Consider the following 21,983-nt stretch of genomic DNA (forward strand, 5'->3'; position numbering starts at 1 on the left):
TGGGTCCCAAACAGTGGAGAGAGCCTCAAGGAGTCATTATCCAAAGCAATCCCATGTAAAGGGATTAGTGTGAACACTCACAGATCTGCCTTAACAGCTTCTATAATGCAGATGAAGCAGGCATATTTGCCTAGCTAAAGAACAAGGAACTGATTTAAGGTAAATAGCACTTCAAAGGAATAGAGAATGTATCAAGATCAGCTGCATTTGGTCAAATTCCCAGACTTTGAAAACAAAGAGCCTGAGCATTCCGAGAAGCCCAGAAGGGTTATGTGCTGTGTGACCCTTTCTTTTGGCCTTAAGTCACTGGTTGGGCACGTGTGGGTGGGGAGGAGAGGCGACTAGGGCTGAACCTACCAAGCTGCCAAATACCAGCTGCTGTTGGTAGTGATGAAGGTTGCTGTTACCATTTATCAACCTTTCATCATTACTCCTAGGGTAAAAGTAAAGGTACCCCTGACCGTTAGGTCCAGTCGTGGATGACTCTGGGGTTGCGATGCTCATCTCGCTCTGTAGGCCGAGGGAGCTGGCATTTGTCTGCAGACAGCTTCCGGGTCATGTGGCCAGCATGACTAAGCTGCTTCTGGTGAAACCAGAGCAGGGCACGGAAATACCGTTTACCTTCCCAACAGAGTGGTACCTATTTATCTACTTGCACTGTGACATGCTTTTGAACTGCTAGGTGGGCAGGAGCAGGGACTGAGCAACGGGAGCTCACCCCGTCGCAGTGATTTGAAATGCCAACCTTCTGATCAGCAAGCCCTAGGCTCAGTGGTTTAGACCACAGCGCCACCCACGTCCAGACTCCTAGGGTAGGTTGCTACAATTACAACACAAACTGCTGCAAGAGTCATAGTGTGATGGAGCAGGGATGGGAAAGGAGGGGGCACCATTATTTCACAGCAAAGACAATGGTATCTCCTAGGGTGCTATTTGCCAATCCGCAAACAAAGGTTTTTGTCAGAAGCCTACCAAATAACTTAAGCAGAGGATGATAGAAGTTCTATAAAAATGCTCTGCCAATTTGCATTTAAATTTTTTTTTTTGACAGTTCATATTTTAAATTTAACCGACATGTCAAAAAAAGGAAAAAAAAGAATGGAAGTGTCTATTTGAGTCCACCAAATTCTTCATCAGGCTGGATTTGACCAAAGTAAGAAAAAACAGGTTTGGTATCTAGAAGCCCCACTATGTCTGCATTGGTCTAAAATTCATTTTAGTTGTGTACTCTTAGATAAGGGCCTGGCTAGGGGGGTTGTCAGGAAGAGCACCTACACCTCAGAATTTACAGAATGCCATGTAACTTTTTACCTAGTCAGTTATAATCCTCACAACTTAAACTTTCCCTTAAACTTTGGAAGATAACAACCCTTGTAGGTAAGCATAGGAAGAACTAAGCTAATCTAGCCAGGGCAGTACTACATTACAATAAAATATATGTCACTTTGTGTGTGTATTTTTCTTCTCACTGATTTTTGATGATTTATGTCCCATTTTCCTCCAAGAATTCAAGGTGGCATACACAACTCTGCACCTCCCTTTTTATCCTGGCAACCTTTTGAGGTGGGTTTGGCTGAGAGGTGGTGACTGACCCAAACTCACCCAAGGAGTATCATGGTCTCCCAGGTTGCAGTCCAACCAATATGTTACACTGGTAGTCAGCTGAATGTGTGAACTAATTCCTGAATCCTCACCGCCCCCCCCCCCAACAGAAAAGTATCTGGATGGGTGTGTGATTTTGATTACTAAATACTGAACACCATTATGCAAATTGACCATCGCCTGTAATCTCTCTGCGTGGAGGATTTGGCTGAAAATGCAAAAGATTGCAATATGCAAGCCAGCTCTGTCACTACCTGTCAATGTATAGTAGGGCAACTCACATATGCAATGACTTTTTAAAATGGAACGTGCTCCAGAGGTGCCACAAAAAATGCTGACTGAGTCTAGACAGCAGCTTCTATTGAAGTTAAAGGAACCTTTGAAAGTTAGCAGGAGGTGATATCTGAATGCAGACAGTCAAGTGGGTGGGTGGGTGGGTACCTTTTAAGTGGCTGCTTAGGTAATCTGAACGCATAAGGTATTTGGGTGGACAACTGTTCTGCTGAAAAAGGAGAGAACATACTAATTTTAAAAATGCGTGTTAATATAAATTATGTGTAAAAGGGGAAGAACAGATTATTCCCGTAGAATTTACACAGCAAGATTTAATTGTGTGTTCAGCTAAAATAGATGTTTTAGGTCAGGTTTCCTCAACCTCTGCCCTCCGGATGTTTTGAGACTACATTTCCCATCATCCCTGACCACTGGTCCTGCTAGCTAGGGATCATGGGAGTTGTAGGCCAGAAACATCTGGAGGGCCGAGGTTGAGGAAGCCTGTTTTAGGTACTATAAAAGGTTAAAAGGTAAAGGGCCCCTGGACAGTTAAGTCCAGTCAAAGGTGACTATGGGGTGTGGCACTCATCTCGCTTTTAGGCTGAGGGAGCTGGTGTTTGTCCGCAAACAGCTTTCCGGGTCGTGTGGCCAGCATGACTAAACCACTTTGGGACCCCGTGACGGAAACCAGAGCACACAGAAATGCCATTTACCTTCCTGCCACAGTGGTACCTATTTATCTACTTGCACTGGTGTGCTTTTGAACTGCTAGGTTGGCAGGAGCTGGGACAGAGCAATGGGAGCTGATCGCGTTGTGGGGATTCGAACTGTTGACCACCTGATCGGCAAGCCCAAGAGGCTCAGTCGTTTAGACCACAGCACCACCCTGTATATTGTACTGTATATTGGACTTTGCAACAAATTTATAGGAAGGCATAGTCTAATATAGATGCTGGAAGTGTAATGCTGGAACTGCCTCACCAAGGCATGTGATATGGGCATGTCCAGCGGTATTTTCTTTCTGGTCAGAAGCCATTGTATCAATTTTGTATTGGCAAAATCATTTATATTTGTGTATGTCCATGTGCTCTTAAATTACATTCCTGTAGAATGGAGATGTTTTGTGAGACTTTGTGGTCGCCAAAAGACTTCAGTTCCGAGCATGAAAGGATAAACACACAGCATCTGTTACACAAGACCTAAACACTCTTGCTACATCTGAACACACTTTTTTTTTACAAACACCAACTTTGTCTGGATACCTATTTGGACATTTGGAGGGCGTTTATCAAATTATATGTGTAAACAAAGATGGATGTATTGATGGTTAGGTAAAGGTAAAGGGACCCCTGACCATTAGGTCCAGTCGTGACCGACTCTGGGGTTGCGGCGCTCATCTCGCTTTATTGGCCGAGGGAGCCAGCGTACAGCTTCCGGGTCATGTGGCCAGCATGACTAAGCCGCTTCTGGCAAACCAGAGCAGCACACGGAAACACGGTTACCTTCCCGCTGGAGCGGTACCTATTTATCTACTTGCACTTTGATGTGCTTTCGAACTGCTAGGTTGGCAGGAGAAGGGACCGAGCAATGGGAGCTCACCCCGTCACGGGGATTCGAACCACCAACCTTCTGATCAGCAAGCCCTAGGCTCTGTGGTTTAACCCACAGTGCCACCCGCATCCCTGTATTGATGGTTATCATGTTGTTAATGTGAGCTGTTAGGTTGGAGACTCTGTACACCTTTTTAATTTTTCTAATTTGCCATTAAAAAAATCAATTTAAAAAGACTTAATTGGATTTACACAGAAGGTAAGCCATCTCTTGGAACAACTGACTGCTTATGTGTATGCAGCGCCAGAGCAGTCTCATAGCATGTGGAATGTAAAATAAATGAATAGTGAGAAGACAATAACTGGAGAAACATAATAGTAAACATAGCAACAGGATGTTGAAAGGGGTGTGTGTGAGTGTGATGGAGAAATCCCATCCGCCTCTACAGCAGGCAATCTTAAGCAAATTCCTGCTTTTGATATACTGTGTTGTATTTGGATTCAAGTAACAAACGGTGCCCCCTAGCGTTTTGTTGAAAGAGGGACAGCAAGCAATACTACCTTTATTACTCCAGCAGTCAGTAAATTCCTAACTCCGTTAAGGCAGAAAACAACCTCCCCCAAATATTATTAGACAAACATTTCAAGAGCAAGCATTTCCTGTCTACTGATGGTCTATTTTTGCTGCCGATGTTTTTTGTTCACTGAACAAATAAATGTCCAAAGTTGAGAAAGGGATTATGTTTTGAAATATAAGGATAATTTTTAAAAATAAAATTGAGATTATAGTGAATTAAATAAGAAAGAAAAAAGAGTAGAAAAAGGGGGAAAGAGAATACATTTTTATTTTTTTTAAAAAAAAGCAGAGGAAAACATCCATAACAAAATAACCATAAAATATAATTTTATGGATGGGGAACTTTTGGCCTTCCAGATGCTCTTCGACTCCCGTCAGCCCCAGCCAACATGGCCAATGCAGGGGTGATGGAAGTTGTAGTCCAGCGACACCTGCAGGGCTAAAAGTCACCCAGTTAACCGCCTATGGCTCAGAATTCCTAAATCCTAATCATTCTGCCCATTCACACGCACACGTGTAATGCTTGTCGATGTCAGCTAACCCCCCCCCCCCGGGAGCTGATGGTACTTGCCAGCATCATCAGGGAGGGCCCTTAATATAGAAAAAGACCAGCTGCTATTGTGCAAATGGTCAGAACCCGCAAGTCCGGAGCTGGAAGCAAAGTGCGGCGCTGGAACGGCGGAAGGAAAGAAAAGCGATTCTGTCTCTTTAAGCGGCCGCCGTCGCTGCTGTTCGGGCGGAGCTTAGAATCTGTCTGTGGAAGGCGGGGGGACGGGGACGTCACTGTCCCTGAGGCCACTGGTTACGTCACCGCCTCGCGGCTCCTCCTCCTCCTGCCTCTCTGGCAGGAGCGCGCGCTGGAGAGAGAGGGGCAGCCAGCTAGCCCGCGAGCTTCGCGCCTGCGCGGAACTCTTCGTCTGCCCAATCTCTCCCTTCAGCTGCTCTCTGCCCCCCCCCGCCTCCCTCTGTTTGGGGCCGCAGCAGCAATAAGCCCGAGTCCGGGGCTGAGAAGCGGCCCCGCCACGCCAGGTGTTCGCGACGGAGCGGCTGCGCGGCCACGGAACCCCCGGCCTGGCCATGGTGCTCCTGAGGGCCTCTCGTCCAGCCCGGTCCCCCGAGTGACGGAATTGCCCCTGCCGCCGGAGGAGGAAAAAGAAACGGAGCCGGGAGCACGACAACCCCGCCAGCGCCAGTCGGTGAGAGGAGAGGGCGGCTACTGCTGGGAACGGCGCCTCAGGGCACAAGTGGCGCGGCGAAGGGAGCCACGGGGCACTTGGGGTGGCGCCTGACAAGGGTGGCCCTCGAAGAGAGAAAGGGGCGTGAAGGCGTGTGGTGCGGAACGGGGAACGGCCCTCGCCCCTTCCCGCAGGCCAGGTGGCACCTCAGCGTCTTCAAAAGCTGTGCACAGCGCCTTTTGGTGGCATGGCCTAGAGATGGTGGCCCCCTGGGATGTGGCTTCCAAGGGGTGGCATCTGCCACGCCGTCCTGTCTTGACATCATATATGACATCAGGTCCTTGGGCCTTAGCCAGTGGGTGGGGTGCAGAATGTGATGGTGGGGGTGTTTTGTTTCTGTAATTTACAGTGGTACCTCAGGTTAAGTACTTAATTCATTCTGGAGGCCGGTTCTTAACCTGAAACCGTTCTTAACTTGAAGACCACTTTAGCTAATGGGGCCTCCTGCGCCGCCACCACACGATTTCTGTTCTCATCCTGAAGCAAAGTTCTTAACCCAAGGTAACATTTCTGGGTTAGCGGAGGCTGTAACCTGAAGCATATGTAACCTGAAGCATATGTAACCTGAAGCGTATGTAACCTGAAGCGTATGTAACCCGACGTACCACTGTACATAAGTTTACGGACCATCTTTTTTCTACTTGGATGTAGGCAAGGTGACTCGAGCGCATAACATAGCAGTAGTCCTAGGTGCCGCCGTCGTGCCACAGGGTGCTTAAATAACACAGCCTTGTTGGGTGAGGATGAATGTGGGCGTTGTGCAGAAATGGGTAAGTGCATGCAGTTGTGGGAGATGTGGCACATTTGATGCCGGTCAGTGTCCTAGTGATGGTGCTAAGATGTTGAACGTGGCAAGTGTGCTGTAGAAACCCAACTCATCCTGCCACATCTGGCACTGAAAATGGGAAGAACTATAGGGAACACAGTAATGCTTTGCTGAATAGCAGAAACACATAGCATAGTTTGAGCTTAGTTTGCGTGTGGTGCATGTCATCTTGAGTGGCCTTACGGTGCTTTGACGCTGAATGTGGCACTAGGTACAGTGCTGTAATATGGTGTGAGCTTAGTAGCTTTAGGAGGAGGAGTGTAGTGCTAAAGTGTGCCTGATGAGTAGCATATCAGTTAAAATCTAGCATTTACTATAAGCATTAAAACTAGATGATATTGGCCAAAGGTTTTATGAGTTTACAAAGCAGGTTTGAGGCCCTAAGCTATTTGTGTGGTTGGACGTCTTTGTATAATACAAATTATTAGATACTTATTAGATAAATTTCACCTTATGTTCCATCAACTTGTGTTCACTATTAAATCACTTTCCTTTTTGCTTCTCTTTCAGCATTTCTTATTGCTGAAATTTATGTGCAGACAGTAGTAGGAGGCAATTTCAAACAGTCATCTATGTTTAATTGTAATTTACATCACACTCTAAAAGACTGATATGCATTATTTTCCCCAATAAGAAATTAACTCCAAGAGCCAGGTAACACTTCACTTTTGAAATCTGCTACTTTGGCTAAACATACATCTGGTGTTATCAGTTGTGAATTGTACAAACACATATGCATGACTATATTTTCCTGTAATTCTTGGAATCCAGGAAAGGATTCCTTCTTTGCTATGTGTAAGAATCTACCTTCTTAAATAAAGTATGCACCATTTATAGATAATGATTCCATGTGTAATTATGACCAAATTCTAAAAGTTGTGTGAATTGGTAGTACAGTATGTATTTTGCACAAGGTTCATAGCTTGTTTTTTTATGAGAGGGCAGAAATAATTATTTTGTATCTTCAAATGATGGGGTTGGCAATTCCATCTTGAAATGCTATGGGATGTTTTGTAGTTCTGTAGTATTAAAAACATGGCATCATTACTGTGGAGTTCTCTAGTATACAAAACACACGAAGGAAGACTAATATTTGTAGCCTCCCTGTAGACCGAATAGGTGAAATGTACTAAACATATATTGTTCTATAATTTTTACATGCAGTGTGTAACATTTTCATGATTATTGTAGTTGAGCATCTTCAGTTATTTGAAGAGTAATTTCTCTGTGAGAATTGAATGGAATGGAATTGAATGGAAATTAATCCATTCAATGTATTATTTAGTTATAAATCGTCTGATACCTAAATCCTAGGAGCAAACCTTAATTGTCAGTTGCAGTAACTCCTTGAAATTGCTGCCTACTATCACATAGGATGTTGAGGAAAAGGTTTTAAGGAGAATAATGAGTTATTATATAGAGCCTAAGATGTGAAGGCAGGGCCTTGATTTTCCCTGACCCATCCATGCCTACATATGTTGTTTTTCCTCCTCTGTCGCTATAGGACCACATCATCTTTTCAGCACTCCTTGAGCTGTAGCTTGGTAATAGAAGAGTAGATTCCTGCCAAGATAATTAATCCTGCCAAAACCCCTTGGGTGTCTTTAAAGAAACTGATCTATAAGCAGTCGCGGTAGTAAAATGGAATACATAAAGCTTTTAGCTACAATAGCTCTTAAAATATGATATTGAAAATAATATCTAGGAAAGCATTTCCAGTATGAGTTACAAATTGGGGAGGGAGAGGGATCCTTCCAGCGACAGGAAGTCACTTTGTCAAGAGTAGTCTGTTTTAATGTGTGATTCTTGACTGCTAGTACTTGTGATCTGGCTCAACTCAGAAGATGTGCTCCTCTCCTCCATTTACTAATTATTATTTTTTGCATGAGCGTTCACTGCAGAGTGTTCATAGAGCGTTGGCTTTGTTTTTCAGTGCAAACCGTGACTGGGAAGGCACAGATCACCTTGTGTCCAGGGAGTAGCACATGAACACTTGAGTCTGTAGTGCAGCGTGGTGATCATTTTAACAACCCCAGAGGGATGCAATTTACAGGAAGCAAAGAGGGGAGGGGAGAATTAGCGAACACATTTCACCTGCTGCACAGTACGCTCTTTAAAATGTAGCAACTGTAATTGGAATGAGCACCCCTTTAGCCTTGTGGTACAGTATAGCAAACTGTTCAGGAATGGTTGTCATATTAGTGAAAGCTATTGCACATGAGATGCGGAAATGGCTTATGCTTTTGCACCATAAGGTGTATGTGGAATGCCCTAAGCTGCTGTATCATGCAGCAGTTCCATATGTTCTCTCTTTTGCAAGTGAGTTGTTTCCATGGCTTCTCCAGTTTTTGCTGCATCTGCCTTATCTATCAACACTGCTCATTGGTCAAACTAGGACTAATGTTGTTACCACCCATCCACACTAGAGCATAAGCCTACAAGCTTTTAAAAGACAATGTAAGCCATTGTGTGATCCCTTTGAGACAGACATTTAATGTTTTATTACAGACATGATTTATCTCTAACTGACCAATGCTGATCAACTCCCTTATCTTGTGTAGCCTTTTTGTGTGTGGTAACTTTATATTAAATATTTATTGTAAGGTTCTTAGAGATATCTATGCTTGTGAACTGTTTATTGGTATATTGAAGTTGTAGAAACTTAAAGATCATTGGATTGTTCATTCTTAAACTGAACCTCAGGAGCACACATACATAAGTCCTCATATAACTAAAAGGAGTGATAGCCCTAGTGAGACAAGCACTATTCAGATTGTTGTTGTTTTTTGCATACTATTTATACTAGACCATCTACATATGCATAATAGAAAGGATAGATCCTGGTCTCAAAGGGCTTAAGGTCTAAAAATAGACAAAAGCTTGACAACAGAGGAAGGAGTAAAAAAAATAAAATGTTGCTCTTTCAGTTGCAAGTACTTTTGGAGGGGGTTGTATCTTTGCAGAGAGGTAGGAAAGAATTAATGTATCTCTACCTGTTGGAGAACTAGAGAGCCACTCTCCTGCCTCTGTGTGCCAGTTAAACACAGAGATGCGTGTTCACAACTAAAAATGTGATTGAATGGCATATCATTGATGTGTGATTCCCCACCTCCCATTAATATGTTAAAGGAGTCCGTGTTTGCTGCCACAGCTAACAGAACAATCCCTGTGCACCTATGTAGTTGAAAGCTGGTGAAGTCACTGGTTCAAATCTCAGCTCAGTCACAGATGCATTAGATGGCTTTCTGGTGGGTTGTCTCAGAAACAAAATGGGCAATACCTCTGAATGAATAGGATACAAGTGAAGCTTTATCTACTTTCCTAGTACATTAGTGTATGAAAATAATTTTTCACTTGCAACTTTCTGTTGCTATTTCAAATAAATCCCTTTTAAACTCAGCTCTCACCTCTGTCTTTTCAAAACTTCAATGTTCAAGAAATGCTACTTCAGGGCAATATGTGCCTCCCTTTCCCTGAAGAGCTGCATGGCAAGCAGCAGTGAGATCATGGGTATGAGGCACATAGTGTGCATAGACTAATTCTGGTACCAATTCTGGGAAGGTGACCCATCCTAGAACTGCAGTGTTTGATCCTATTTTTCAAAGGAAGAGTGGTATGCTGGAAACAGCCTCCTCCCTTTCCTCTTGTTTCCTGTCTCATTCCAAAAAAAGAGTCTCGCTGTGGTATGCTGACCTATTATAATGTGGGTCAGTCCACACACACACATACACACACACAAAAGATGGAGAAGGAAACTGCAGAAATTAATAGAGCAGAAAAACTCTCTTGGAGAAAGATAGTTGTTCATAGTAAAAGGGTTTCATTGTTGATCTGCACATCTGATTTAGGGTGGATGATGGGTGTTTGCAAGTGAATTGGTTGACCTGGTATAGGACAATATTTAAGAACAAGGCAAAGGAAGGAATAGACTACAGGGATGCGAAGAAGGGGCTGTTTTCTGTGAAAGTAAGGTAAGGAGAGTTGCACTTTCCCATTCTAGTATAAACCGAGAAACTTAAAATCTGAAATAAATGTTGTCTCCGATCTAAATTTTACAGAACTTTTCAATATATATTTAATTAAAATGTTGTAACTGTTTAGAACTTACCATTTACTTTAAAAAGTTATTCATAGTCATTTGTTTTTACCATTTACAGTGGAGAACTTTTTGTTTTGATAAAAAGAAAGACAGCTTGAGTGGCGTTTTCTGTCTTTTGTTTCACTGAGCATACAGCCAGCTGTTTGGATAAAAAATGATGAAAAGGCAAAAATCTCATGAGGATTTGGGCTATTCAGTCCCCCACAGTACAACTACAAAAGCTGTGTTTGGATGATGCTTTGTTGTACTGATAGCTTAATTATATCACTAATAAGCAGCCTTCTTCAGTGTGGGTGAACAAAATTCTTATATGCGTATCAGAAGCAAAAGTAAACTAGCTTGGAATGAGATCCCAAAATATATGGGGCAGGTAAAGAGTACCTGCTGATGTTCTAGTTCAGGGACCTTACTCCTCTCTCTTTCCTGAGACTTCACTTTGTTTTTACCTAAAGAGGCAGTAACACATTAACCACCAATGAACGCAAAACTTAAGGTATACAGTAAATTAACAGAATTTTAAGGTAAACTTGGATTCCCTTCACATTGACACAACAGCTCATTATACTGAGCATTCTTTTGTGCAGTAACCAAAGTAAGTACAGCCTTGCCATCTGCTTGGTTATTGGACTTCTGTTCCGTGTGCCATGATGTCATGACATATGACACAACAGCCCTTGAGGCAGTATATCATTCTACAACATTGTGTCAGATGCAGGACCTATCATTAGTCCCAACTTAAACATGAAGCTCCTGTATATTACTTTATATGTTTGACTTTCCTTTCCCCCCGCTTCTCAGAATAAAGAAAGAGATGCAGTGATGATGTTGCTTTTCAGACCCATCTTAAATCAGGACATGAGCGACATAGAATTATAGAAAGCAACCTGGAATCATAGAATCATAGATTCCCTGCAATGCAGGAATCTTTTTGCCTAACATGGGGCTTGAATGCACATGAGGCTTTTCTTAAGGAGAGCTTCCCTTAGTGCACTTCAGCACTATACTAAAGGAGAGCTTCGCCCAAGGCACTTCAGCAAGGCATTTTAGCATTTCGGCACTGTACCAAAGTTGAGGAAGAGGTGACACTAGCAGCAGGGGGCTTCTGCAACTACTGCTTTTTGTGTTGTCTTCTTCTTCTTCTTCTTCTTCTTCTTCTTCTTCTTCTTCTTCTTCTTCTTCTTAAAGGTAAATGGCCCTGTAATGACCCTGGTATAGACTAGCAGATGGATATAAAGCTGTTGTTGTTGTTGTTGTTGTTGTTGTTGTTGTTGTTGTTGTTGTTGTTGTTGTTGTTAAACACAGTTATATTAAGACTCTTTTAAAATTGTAATTTGGCTTTAAATGAAATTCACATTTAATACAAACCAAAAGAAAGTCTACAACTTCGAATCTCTTGAAGCTATGCGTGTCAGTCAAACATGGAACCTGTGCCCTGATTCCTTTTCATTCTGACCTTGGTCTTCAAAAGTGATTTGCTTAGTGCCCTCTCTGTCTACAGAGAGCACTGCTCAGAAAGTGGCAACCAGCACCTTGAATTGCCTCCAGAAGTATATAGATGGAGCAGCTGCTGGAAAATATTGTGTCTATTTCCATTCAGCACTTGATTGATAGAGCAAATGAGGCCTTTGGTCTAATTTGACACTTCAGCATTTCAGTTATAAATCTGTCACCTATATGATAACTCTAAATATTGAAGTGTCCAAATTCAGTACACAAGTTCAGGGCACAATCCTACATTTTAAAAGCCAACTCAGTCCACACATGTATTTTTAAAGGGGGGGGGGAGGTGCAAAACAAATTGTAATGTCTCTTTTGAAGACTGAGAGATCAGAATGAAAGTTGGTGCACACATTTAAAACACAATTATGCCATTCATATTCAAACTCAAGATTTGCCCCTGCACCAGTTTTCAATACTTGCAAAGAATATTAAGTTACTCCAGTCCGTTTAGATATGCATGAATTAATGGTGTCAAGATAACAGTTTCAGAATGGTGAGTAGTAGCAGTGTATTGAATAAAAAAGGCATCCCTAGCCACAACAACAACCTTTAGACGTCTAGTCTGTGAGCCTAATTAGACCCACCAGACCTTCCCATTTGGACCGTGAGGCCCGTTTTGGCCAAGCCTCACCCACCTGCCCAAAACCTGATGCCATATATGGTGTCAGTTGAAGTGCAGGTAAAGGCAGAGCTTTGACAAAAGGTGTTCTGGATGGAGGTGCTTGGAAAGCCCCTTGCACAGTGTTTCCTAAACACTGGCTTTTGCTCAGTACTTCCCAAGTATTTACAATCAGCTGATTGCTGCACACACATTCTGTTGCCCACACAGTTTAATTTCAAACCACGTAGGCAAAAATGAAACACCTGACATCACTGTGACCTGCAGAGGTGCACAGAGATGCGGCCTGCTGGCTGGAAACAGTTCCCCACTCTTATGTTAGTAGAGCGACAGTTCCTTGAAGAGGTAGACGGATAGGTCACAAACCTGAAATATATGGTGACCTGCTTATTTATTTCATAAAATTTATACACTGCTTGATTGTAAACACACACACAAAACTCAAAGCAGTTTACATAAAAATTGACCTGTTGCTATGTAGAGATTGTTGGTATATCTCTGGTGGAATGAAAGCATGTGCTTTTTTTTTTAATAATTCAAAGCAAATATTATTTGCTTGGAAAATATTATTTGAAAACATACCACACATTCTAAAATTTTGGGGGATGAATGATATGCTTGACTGCTTTATTAGCCAGATGCATTATTCACTGGTTTCATGCACTAGGGGGCAGTGTATGTTTCATGTGTTGTTTCTTTGCGTTTTGAATGCCTGTCTAGACACTTGCCATTTGAAAATGCATTTCCCCTTACATTTCTTAGGGGTTTTTTTGGTGGGGCTGGGCCTGGCGGGGGCAAGGGGGAGTGATTTGTCCACTGGTGCAGTTAGGTAATTTTACACTCTGGTTTTCATGTGTAATCTTTTGTTTATTTAAAAATGTGTTAAGCCAGCATTGCTATGTTTGGAGGTGTTCCCGCTCATTCTCTTGAGTTGGGCCCTGGACCATTGCCTGAATATTGTTTTCTGATGGCACTGTTCGGTTTGTTTTGCTTTCTTCTAAAATCTTGGCTTGCACTTAGAATAGGGTATGTAGATTTATAGGTTCTGTAATCTGTTTAAATAATAATAACACATTACTGTATATGAAGTACTGAGAACTCTCTATCTCAGTAATCTTTGCCACAATCCTTGCAAATGTTATCATATCCATATTGCAAACAGAGTTGAAACTGAAAGATAGTGGTTTGCCTAATAATCAAGCTAAGTTTCAAAATCACATTAAGGCAAGGATTTTATTAGGACAACCTAAACAGCATAAAATAGTGTACATGCTTTTGAGTCCTCCAGAACTTTTCAGAAGAAAGGTTTGACTTCAGAGCTGTGTCTCTTCAGCTGTTTCCTATCCATGTTTCAAAAGTCTAGATTTTTTCAAATAGGATTACTGCCAAGTAAGTAATCCTATTTGAAAAAATCAGGACTGCCAAGTTAGTAGGCATGGGATGCGGGTGGCGCTGTGGGTTAAACCACAGAGCCTAGGGCTTGCCTATCGGAAGGTCAGCGGTTCGAATCCCGCGACGGGGTGAGCTTCTGTTGCTCGGTCCCTGCTCCTACCAACCTAGCAGTTCAAAAGCACAAAGTGCAAGTAGATAAATAGGTACCGCTCCGGTGGGAAGGTAAAGGGCGTTTCCATGCGCTGCTCTAGTTCGCCAGAAGCGGCTTAGTCATGCTGGCCACATGAACCGAAAGCTGTACGCCGGCTCCCATGGCCAGTAAAGCGAGATGAGTGCCGCAACCCCAGAGTCGTCCATGACTGGACCTAATAGTCAGGGGTCCCTTTACCTTTACTAAGTAGGCATAGAATTGCATCCTTTAACTACCACTTTAGCACTAAGAATGGAAAGTCCAGTTCATTCTTTTGGGCTTCTTGATAGAAAGGCTCTATTATAAGAAGGTTTTTAATAAAGCGTCTGTTATAAATTGCAGACAAATCCCCTGCTTTGGTATTTATATCTAGCAGTCATGTGAATTGATCATAAAGGGGAGTGTTTGTGTAGACTAGGGTTGGTGTGTTGTTGTTTTTTAAACTATCCTCGTTTATTGTAGGCATTGCTGTGATTTACAATATCTCTTTTTACATTGTAATAGGATTGGATATTCCTCTCTCCTCAGCCTCACAGATACCTGATAATTTCTTTCACCTTTTCATTCAAGCTTAATTGGCTAGGCATACATCTGTGGTAAATCCTTCCTACATGTGTGTTTCATAAGCTTAGCAAAAACCTCTTACTTGTGCCCTGTGGTATGTAGAATGTTGTCAGACGGAAACCAATTTCCTCCAGACTCAGCAGCAAAGGCGTCTCAAACTCCACCCTGTTTTCAGTTTCCCGAGTGTCATCTTTTTCTATAGAACTTCTTCCTTCCTTCCTTCCTTCCTTCCTTCCTTCCTTCCTTCCTTCCTTCCTCTGCTTCAAGCACATCTGGGGTTTTTCTCTTTCCAAGTGCAGTAGTCATATTATATTTAGTATTTCCACAGATCTCCCCTCAAACCCCACTTCTCATGCAAATGCAGACCTTTTGAGTTTGCTTTCGACTGCAATAATCCCTGACCATTGGCCATGTGGCTGAGATTTATGGGAGTTGGGAGTCCAACAACATCTGGAGGGCACCAAGTCTGGTAACAGTGGTCTATACCAGTGATTCCCAATTAGCTAATTACTGAGGGCCCCCTATTTTTCAAAAGCCAAGCCACAGACCCCCTACTCTATGGTAGTTACCTCTGCAGAGCAATTTTTTGAACAAAATGTGGGGTAGCCCCTAATAAGCAAAGGATTTTAGGTATATTAAAAAACACACCAGGGCTGAGCAATATCTGGTTTTCAACATCGTAATATATCAGCAGCTAAACATCACGATATTCCGATATATCACAACGTCTGAAATTGGAGGTCAGGCGTGGGGATGAGGGAAGGACCAGCAATAGAGGTTGGGTGGGTAGGGTGCCTGCAGATGAAGGAAGAAGCAGCCACAGAGATTGGATGGTTGCAGGGAGGAGAGGAAGCAGAATCACCTCCACTGCATGGTTTGAGTGGGAGGGGATGGAGATGGGGGTGTGCATCAAGCCATCGAGCCAGCGAAAATGCACATCCACTGTGGCTGCTGTTGCTTTCCTGCTGACTGAGAAAAGCTGCTTCGCCTCAGTGCCAGGGGAAGGTAGTGCCACAGTACCCTGAAGTGAGGGCCATCAGCTGCCCTGTTCTCCATCAGTGTGAGGGGAAGGCAGCACCTTGCAATCTGCTGTCCTGTTTTCCCTTCTGAGGGAAGGCAGCTCAGACCAGCAGCATATTGGCGGTGCCTTTAAATCAGCTGCCCTGCTCTCCCTTGCACAAGAAGCAACATACTGCTGCATATTGCCAGGTCAAAATCGTCATCACAGTGGAATTTCAAAACTGATTTTGGCCAATATATTGAAAAATCACATGGTGCTAAAACAGACCATAAGATTTGTGATATTACCCGTGCAAAAATGACAAAAAATTAGTGGGGGGAGGAGGCAAGGATTGGGGCCATGGACCCCCTGGGTGTGTTCCGCGGACCCCTATTTGGGAACCACTGGTCTATATACTATCTCCTTGTTCTTCGTGCACTATGGGGGTTTGTCAGTCTCCATTCTTTTCAAAATAGCTTTGTGTTCCCCGTAGAATGTAAAGTATTTTTACCATTGGGTATTTTTATCATATATTCAGACTGGGTGGATATTTCAGCAATGAGAATGATGTATTAAAACAAACTGAAGTAGGAATTGTTATGTAACTAGAATGGTGGCTGGCCCAGCTAGAACAATCAAAAGATCTATGTTGAAAGGGGACTCTCCACGTGCTTACCTTATTTGCTCTTTTCTTGTAAGGCCAGAGGAAAACAAAATCACATGTTGATTCTTTTTATAGTCTACTGGTCTGGTTGTGATAAATGAAAAGACTTCATATAGAAATACTTGGTTCTCCAAAATTTTTCCTGCTGTGTGTATCACTTTTGTAATTCATGCATAGTTGTGCTTCATAATTTCAGTTTAACAACTTAGATAATTTACCTATTGGCTTTTCAGTTCATCCCCCCATTTCTTAGAGACAAGAGTACTTGCTTATGATCTCATTTCCAGACTACTTGATCTTCTTCACTGCTGACACTTTGTCAGTTTTTGAATTTGTATAACGAGCGTAGCTAATGATAATGAACATTTAATCCATAAATGTTTGGATTTTTTCTGCTCAGTTGTACTTCTGATTCTGTCAGAATGGTGTTTCCTGCTTGGCAGGGGGTTGGACTCGATGGCCCTTGTGGTCTCTTCCAACTCTATGATTCTATGATTCTATGAGAACAATCAGAGTCAGACAGGAGGTTTTAAGTCAGTACCAGGCTAGCACATCTATATATTGGTTGGGCACACATATACCATGTAAAGCCAATACATTTCTATCAAGTATTGGTGCTTTTTACTACCTTCTGTTCTGTATGAAGTTTTTGCTTCATGGGGTGACTTGAGAGAAGAGATCACTAGATGCACAAACAGCCAGCTTCTTCCTGCGGTCTCAAAACAGTCACCTTCAAATGTTGTGCCCCATGTTTTTGAAAAAACTTATTGCAACTCTTTGTATAACCACTTAAGAAAGGAATAAAATTGAATGTGTTAATAGAGTATCAAAAATGCACGATTATTTTAGGCAGTGTTCCAGAATTCTCTGCATTTTAAATTTAGAACTGCTTTTCACATGTCTGACCTTCTTTCTGACAGTTCAGCGACTAAAGAGTAGCTGTGTTTGATACCATAGGAACATGAGCGATTTCTCCCAAATTATTCCTGTTTACCTTTGCTACTGAAGGCCTTTACACTTGACAGAAATGTTTAGCAAAACTCTGGGATACCTGTGAGGTGTTCTGGCTATGATAGGTTGTTTCTGCTATTTTGAAACTTTTCTGTCTTTCTCTCTATATATAATTCCTCTTTAGATCTGAAGGACCCACAACTCTGAGGACATGATGATCGTAGTGACTGGAGTCATGTCTGTGCCTGAGCTGGGCTCCCCAGCCAGCACTCCTGCTGCAGCCCCCAACTTATCCTGGATGTCTGAGGTTGGCACTCCCACTGCTGTGGAGCAACCAATATTCCTAATGACTACAGCTGCCCAGGCCATCTCAGGTTTCTTCGTGTGGACTGCTTTGCTTATTACTTGCCATCAGGTAAGCAAAATAAAATACTTCTAGCATTTTGAATGGTGCTTTATAAAGGCACCTTTTCTACTGCAGCCAGAGAGAGAGAGAGAGAGAGAGAGAGAGAGAGCGAGCTGTTAAATTTACTGTGCTGACTACAGTTAAGCTTGCTATAGCCTTACCTGTTCTACTCTCTGCCATCATTAGATCATGTAGAGTGGATGGAGCTTGTTACCCAAAGTGGTTACTGCTACTTCCCTTTTAAGCTACAGATCACTTTATTCAATATTATGGCCTGTAGCATACATGAGCAATCTCCAACTCCATTTGCACAATGTATACAGGTGCACCTATGGATTAACACCTTTGAACAAGCCCCCATGTAACTTGAAGGAGAGGAGAGTGCGTCTTTAGTTGTGATACAGATGTTTATCAGGTAGAATATATGTTTGTCAGGTATTAGCTGTGGTGCGATATGAGTCTGTTCTCATAGAGTAGTGAGAGTGGAAATGATGTGGCTAAAAACAGCTAGAGTATGGAGGGTGGGGGGAATGCAGGACTTTGCTGTCCCATCCCATTGTGTGTGAGAGAAGCAAACCTCAGAGCCGTTCAGACAGTGCCAGCATGTACATAAGGCTGCAGCTGCCAGGAAGCTGTCTACAAATTAGTCTCTTCAGCTCGCCATTAAGTTCATGGTACCCATGTCTTGCCTAACAATAAATCTAGGCAGTAACTTGTAGGGAAAAGCAGGGCAATGTCAAAGCTATAGAAGATCAAGCATCTTTCCTGTCAGACTGCTAATACTATGGGGTGGATTGCTGTGATAGGCCCTGGGGCCTTTATTCCAGAATCCTAAGTAGTAATTAGTCCGTCAACTTCAGAGGTATGCAGACAACACACTTCCCTCATAGTAATGCAGTTGATTGGCTTAGGAATGATGTACATTTAATTAAGTGTGTTTCATTGGGGTGGGGGTGGGAGAAGGCTATGTAATGATGATGTGCCATGATTCATGGGGTTTAATAACCCTTTGGCGTTATCTTCCAATTTCATAGCTCTGCCTGTTCTTAGCACAAGGAATAAACAGCCATTTATCATTTTAAATTTCTGCCCAAAATGTCTGTCATGATGATGAACACGCTGTACAAATGATTTCAGCAAACCTGGTTGCACGGTGAGGAGGAGGTGGCAGAGGCATTTTCCTCTCCTCCTGCCGCCAGCATTTCTGCTGTAAGACTTGGCTGCTGTATTTCATCAGGTTGGTGGGTGACGGTACAAACCAAATTTAGCATCCTCTTTGTAATGCTGTCTAATAGTGTCCTTGTATGATGAGTAACACATGCAAACCCTACAATTTCATCAACCTGTGTTTAACACCTGTGGGTTAATGAATAGATAAGTGACTATCCATTGGAGAGCTACAGAGCATTCTTGAAACTGGCTGTGTGAGATTCAAAAAGGGATTAGCTACTTTATGAATCAGAATAACAGCTCACCTGACATTTACTTGGGCAGCAACAATGAATCTTATTAGTTCTTCTTCTTTAGAACATTAATTGGTCATCTGCTGCATGTCTCTAGGAATAGCGCCATCTGATCTTGGTGTGTAAACAGTTGGCCCCCAGAGTGTACAAAGGGAGAGTTCTAGTCTTACAATCTGTGATGTTATGGAATTCATGGACACAGAACATAGTCATGAGCACTAGTGTAGATGGATTTAAAGGAGAGAAATCCATGGAGAATGACTCTATCAAAATGCTGTTGGAATCGATAGCTAAGTGAATCCTCTGCTTGCAAAGATCAATTGAGCTCTGTTATGAAGCTGACTAAAAATGCTCAATATCTTTGCACTGAATTATATATGATTGGCTGTGTAAAACTAGATTATAAGGCAAAGAGCAGCTAGGGTGTACTATTGAAGCCAACTAGTCATAATCATACAAAACTTTTCCCTCTGCAAAAGAAAAAAACCTTAGGAAATGCCTCCTTTTTTGAAGAATTTCCTGTGTTTGCACTCCTGGTGTTGCTGCTATCTGGAAACACCCTGTGGGCCAAGAAAAGCACTATTTCAAAATTACTGTTCATAACCAACATTCTAATACACTCTCCATCCTGTCTGTTTCTAGTCAGTAAAGATTTTAACTTGTAAGAGAGGCAGGCTACCATATAAAACAAAACATTTTAAAGATGAGATTTGATTCATTTGCAAAACTTATTGGTGTACTCTTCTGTTATTAGAAAGCACAATAGAGTTTATATTTGAGAGACGTAATATATGTCATTGCAGATTAAAGTTGTGTTTTTGGCTGGTCCTCACTTTGGTTGTCTTATATTTATAGATCCAAAAACTTTATTTTTGTGTGGGATCATGACATTACAGAAGGCTCTGCTACTGTACTGCACTGAAAACATACGAGTCATATATGTCATGTGTATGTGCTTAAATCTGGTTTCTAAAAGTAATATATTGAAGCTGTGAAATGTAGACATCTGGATAATGAATGTGAACGATAGCATAGGATAGCTTCAGTATTGTAGCCATTTCATGGCTTCAGCACATTACATTTAGAAACCAAATCAGTTTGTAATTAAAATAAGTAAATCTCAAGTGAAAAGTATATCATTCAGATGCCTAGTACTTTTTTAAAAAACTAAGATTATTCTTATCATTTGGATAGAAAAAATACTGTGGGACAGTTGCTTTTTATCTTACAGTAAATATAGTACAGAATGTTCATTTCATTACATTTTATAGCAATTTATATATTCATAAGCTACCTTACTTTGTAAATGAATTTTATCCCTTGGTCTTGTTTAAGGATAAAGAGCAGATGTAGGGTAAACATAGACCTTACAGTGCAAAAACCAAGTAAATATATCCTACCAAGCTATAAACTCAGTAAGAAAGCCTTATGAGAGCAAAAAAGTGCTTATATGTTGTGTATGGCATTGCATTCTTAAATTCCCATTATCACTCCTCTTCCTCTTAGCTTACTTTTGTTCTAATTTGACATTATCCTCTTCACCATCTTTTTCATCCAGATCTATATGCACCTTCGTTGCTACAGTTGCCCCAATGAGCAGCGCTATATTGTCCGGATCCTCTTCATTGTGCCCATTTATGCTGTCGACTCATGGCTCAGCCTCCTTTTCTTCACCAATGACCAGTACTATGTTTACTTTGGCACAGTGCGGGATTGCTATGAAGGTAAGGTGCTGGAAGGCATGGAAACAGGCTAGAGAGAAGGTGGTGCTTTGTATGTGAGCCTGAAGGAAGTACCCGTACACAAGGGTCTTAGTTAAATATGGGGTTGTGTTCTAAATATGGAGAAGTGGCAGGAAGTCTATGGCAATGATGGAATGATAGGCCAAGCTGCTGGCTATAGATATTGCTCACTACAGCAGAAAAGGGATCTGTATATGAACTAATACATAGGGATGGAATAAATGCAATATGTTGTTAGAATCTGTGGACATTCTCCCATCATATAAGAAGGTTCAGATGATGAAAAATAATATTGGCACAGAATTCAGAAGCCCAGATACAAGAACCCAAGAAACCATGCAAATAGGTATGACTCCTTTGGTTCTGGTGATTCACTCAATAGATTATGCCAGTAATTTTCCATCAAAGAAGAAAAGAGAATGTATGAGTGAGTTCTCTTGGCAGATTACTACTAAATCAACCTGAGCAGTTGCTCTAGGATAGCCTTTGCCAACTTGGGACCACCAAAAGATTTGGACTACTGGTAGAATTCTGCAGCTGTCCAGCTATTGATCCCAGATACCTGAAAGATGCTTTCTAGGAATCATGTGAAAAAAGACTTTTACATTCCTCTGGTTTTCATAAAAACATGTAAATACAGTTTTGTTTTGTTTTTAAATTAGGGCAGTTATGACTTATTTAATACAATCTCCTGAAATTGTTCAGAAGGACAAATATGTGAATGATCTCATGACTAGATTTCCTGCTCCAATGCTAGAGAGCATGTGACAAATTTAAACTGATCATGGTACATTCATTGCAGAGTTTCTTTATCTTTAACTGAAAAACAACCTTCAACAAAATTCCTATTTAAATAAGTTGAAAATATTCTTTTTCTGGTTACTTGGGTAGAACACACTGATTTGGATGAAACAAAAAAATTACCCTGCAGCACTTGCTGTACTTTAAAATGTTTTAGTCTGTGGATCTTGTGAGATTTTTTTTTTTTTTTTTTTGAGCAAGCCATACTAAGAGAGTCTCCTGCTGAGTTTCATAGCCATATGAAAATATGCTTTATATGATACTAGTGCAATATTTGCCAATGAACAACTGTGGTTAGGGGATCACTGGGCTTTTCACACCTATGACAATACATTGGGATGTGTTAACAGATGGCAGATGCACACACACACAATCCAGAGGCCATCTTTGTTTGGCCTGGCTTTCCCTTTCCTCTGCCTTTGCTGAGTGTGTATATAAAGGCGTAGCTGCATAGCAGGAAGCCTGCTGCTCTGTGAAATTCATCTCCTAGCAACAGCTATTATCCCCTTTGCCTCGCCTAGGGAGTTTG

The 21,983-nt window shown here is 41.8% G+C and overlaps 1 protein-coding gene across 2 annotated transcripts in view; it reads left to right on the forward strand.

Annotated features, from left to right (window-relative positions):
* The first annotated feature begins 4,825 nt into the window (after positions 1–4,825).
* TMEM184B (transmembrane protein 184B) overlaps positions 4,826–21,983 on the forward strand; it is a 33,233-nt gene continuing 16,075 nt past the window's right edge. The window contains exons 1-3 of one of the 2 annotated variants that reach the window (XM_083574233.1): positions 4,826–5,198; positions 17,227–17,457; positions 20,470–20,635. In XM_083574233.1, the coding sequence (XP_083430359.1) occupies positions 17,254–17,457; positions 20,470–20,635 (370 nt within the window). In that variant the 5' untranslated portion in view covers positions 4,826–5,198; positions 17,227–17,253. The remainder of the gene's footprint in view (positions 5,199–17,226; positions 17,458–20,469; positions 20,636–21,983) is intronic. The other variant, XM_083574232.1, reaches the window with a different exon arrangement.

This window comes from Podarcis filfolensis (genome assembly GCF_964270895.1).
Source record: "Podarcis filfolensis genome assembly, chromosome: 10".
In the NCBI taxonomy this organism is placed as follows: Eukaryota; Metazoa; Chordata; class Lepidosauria; order Squamata; family Lacertidae; genus Podarcis; species Podarcis filfolensis.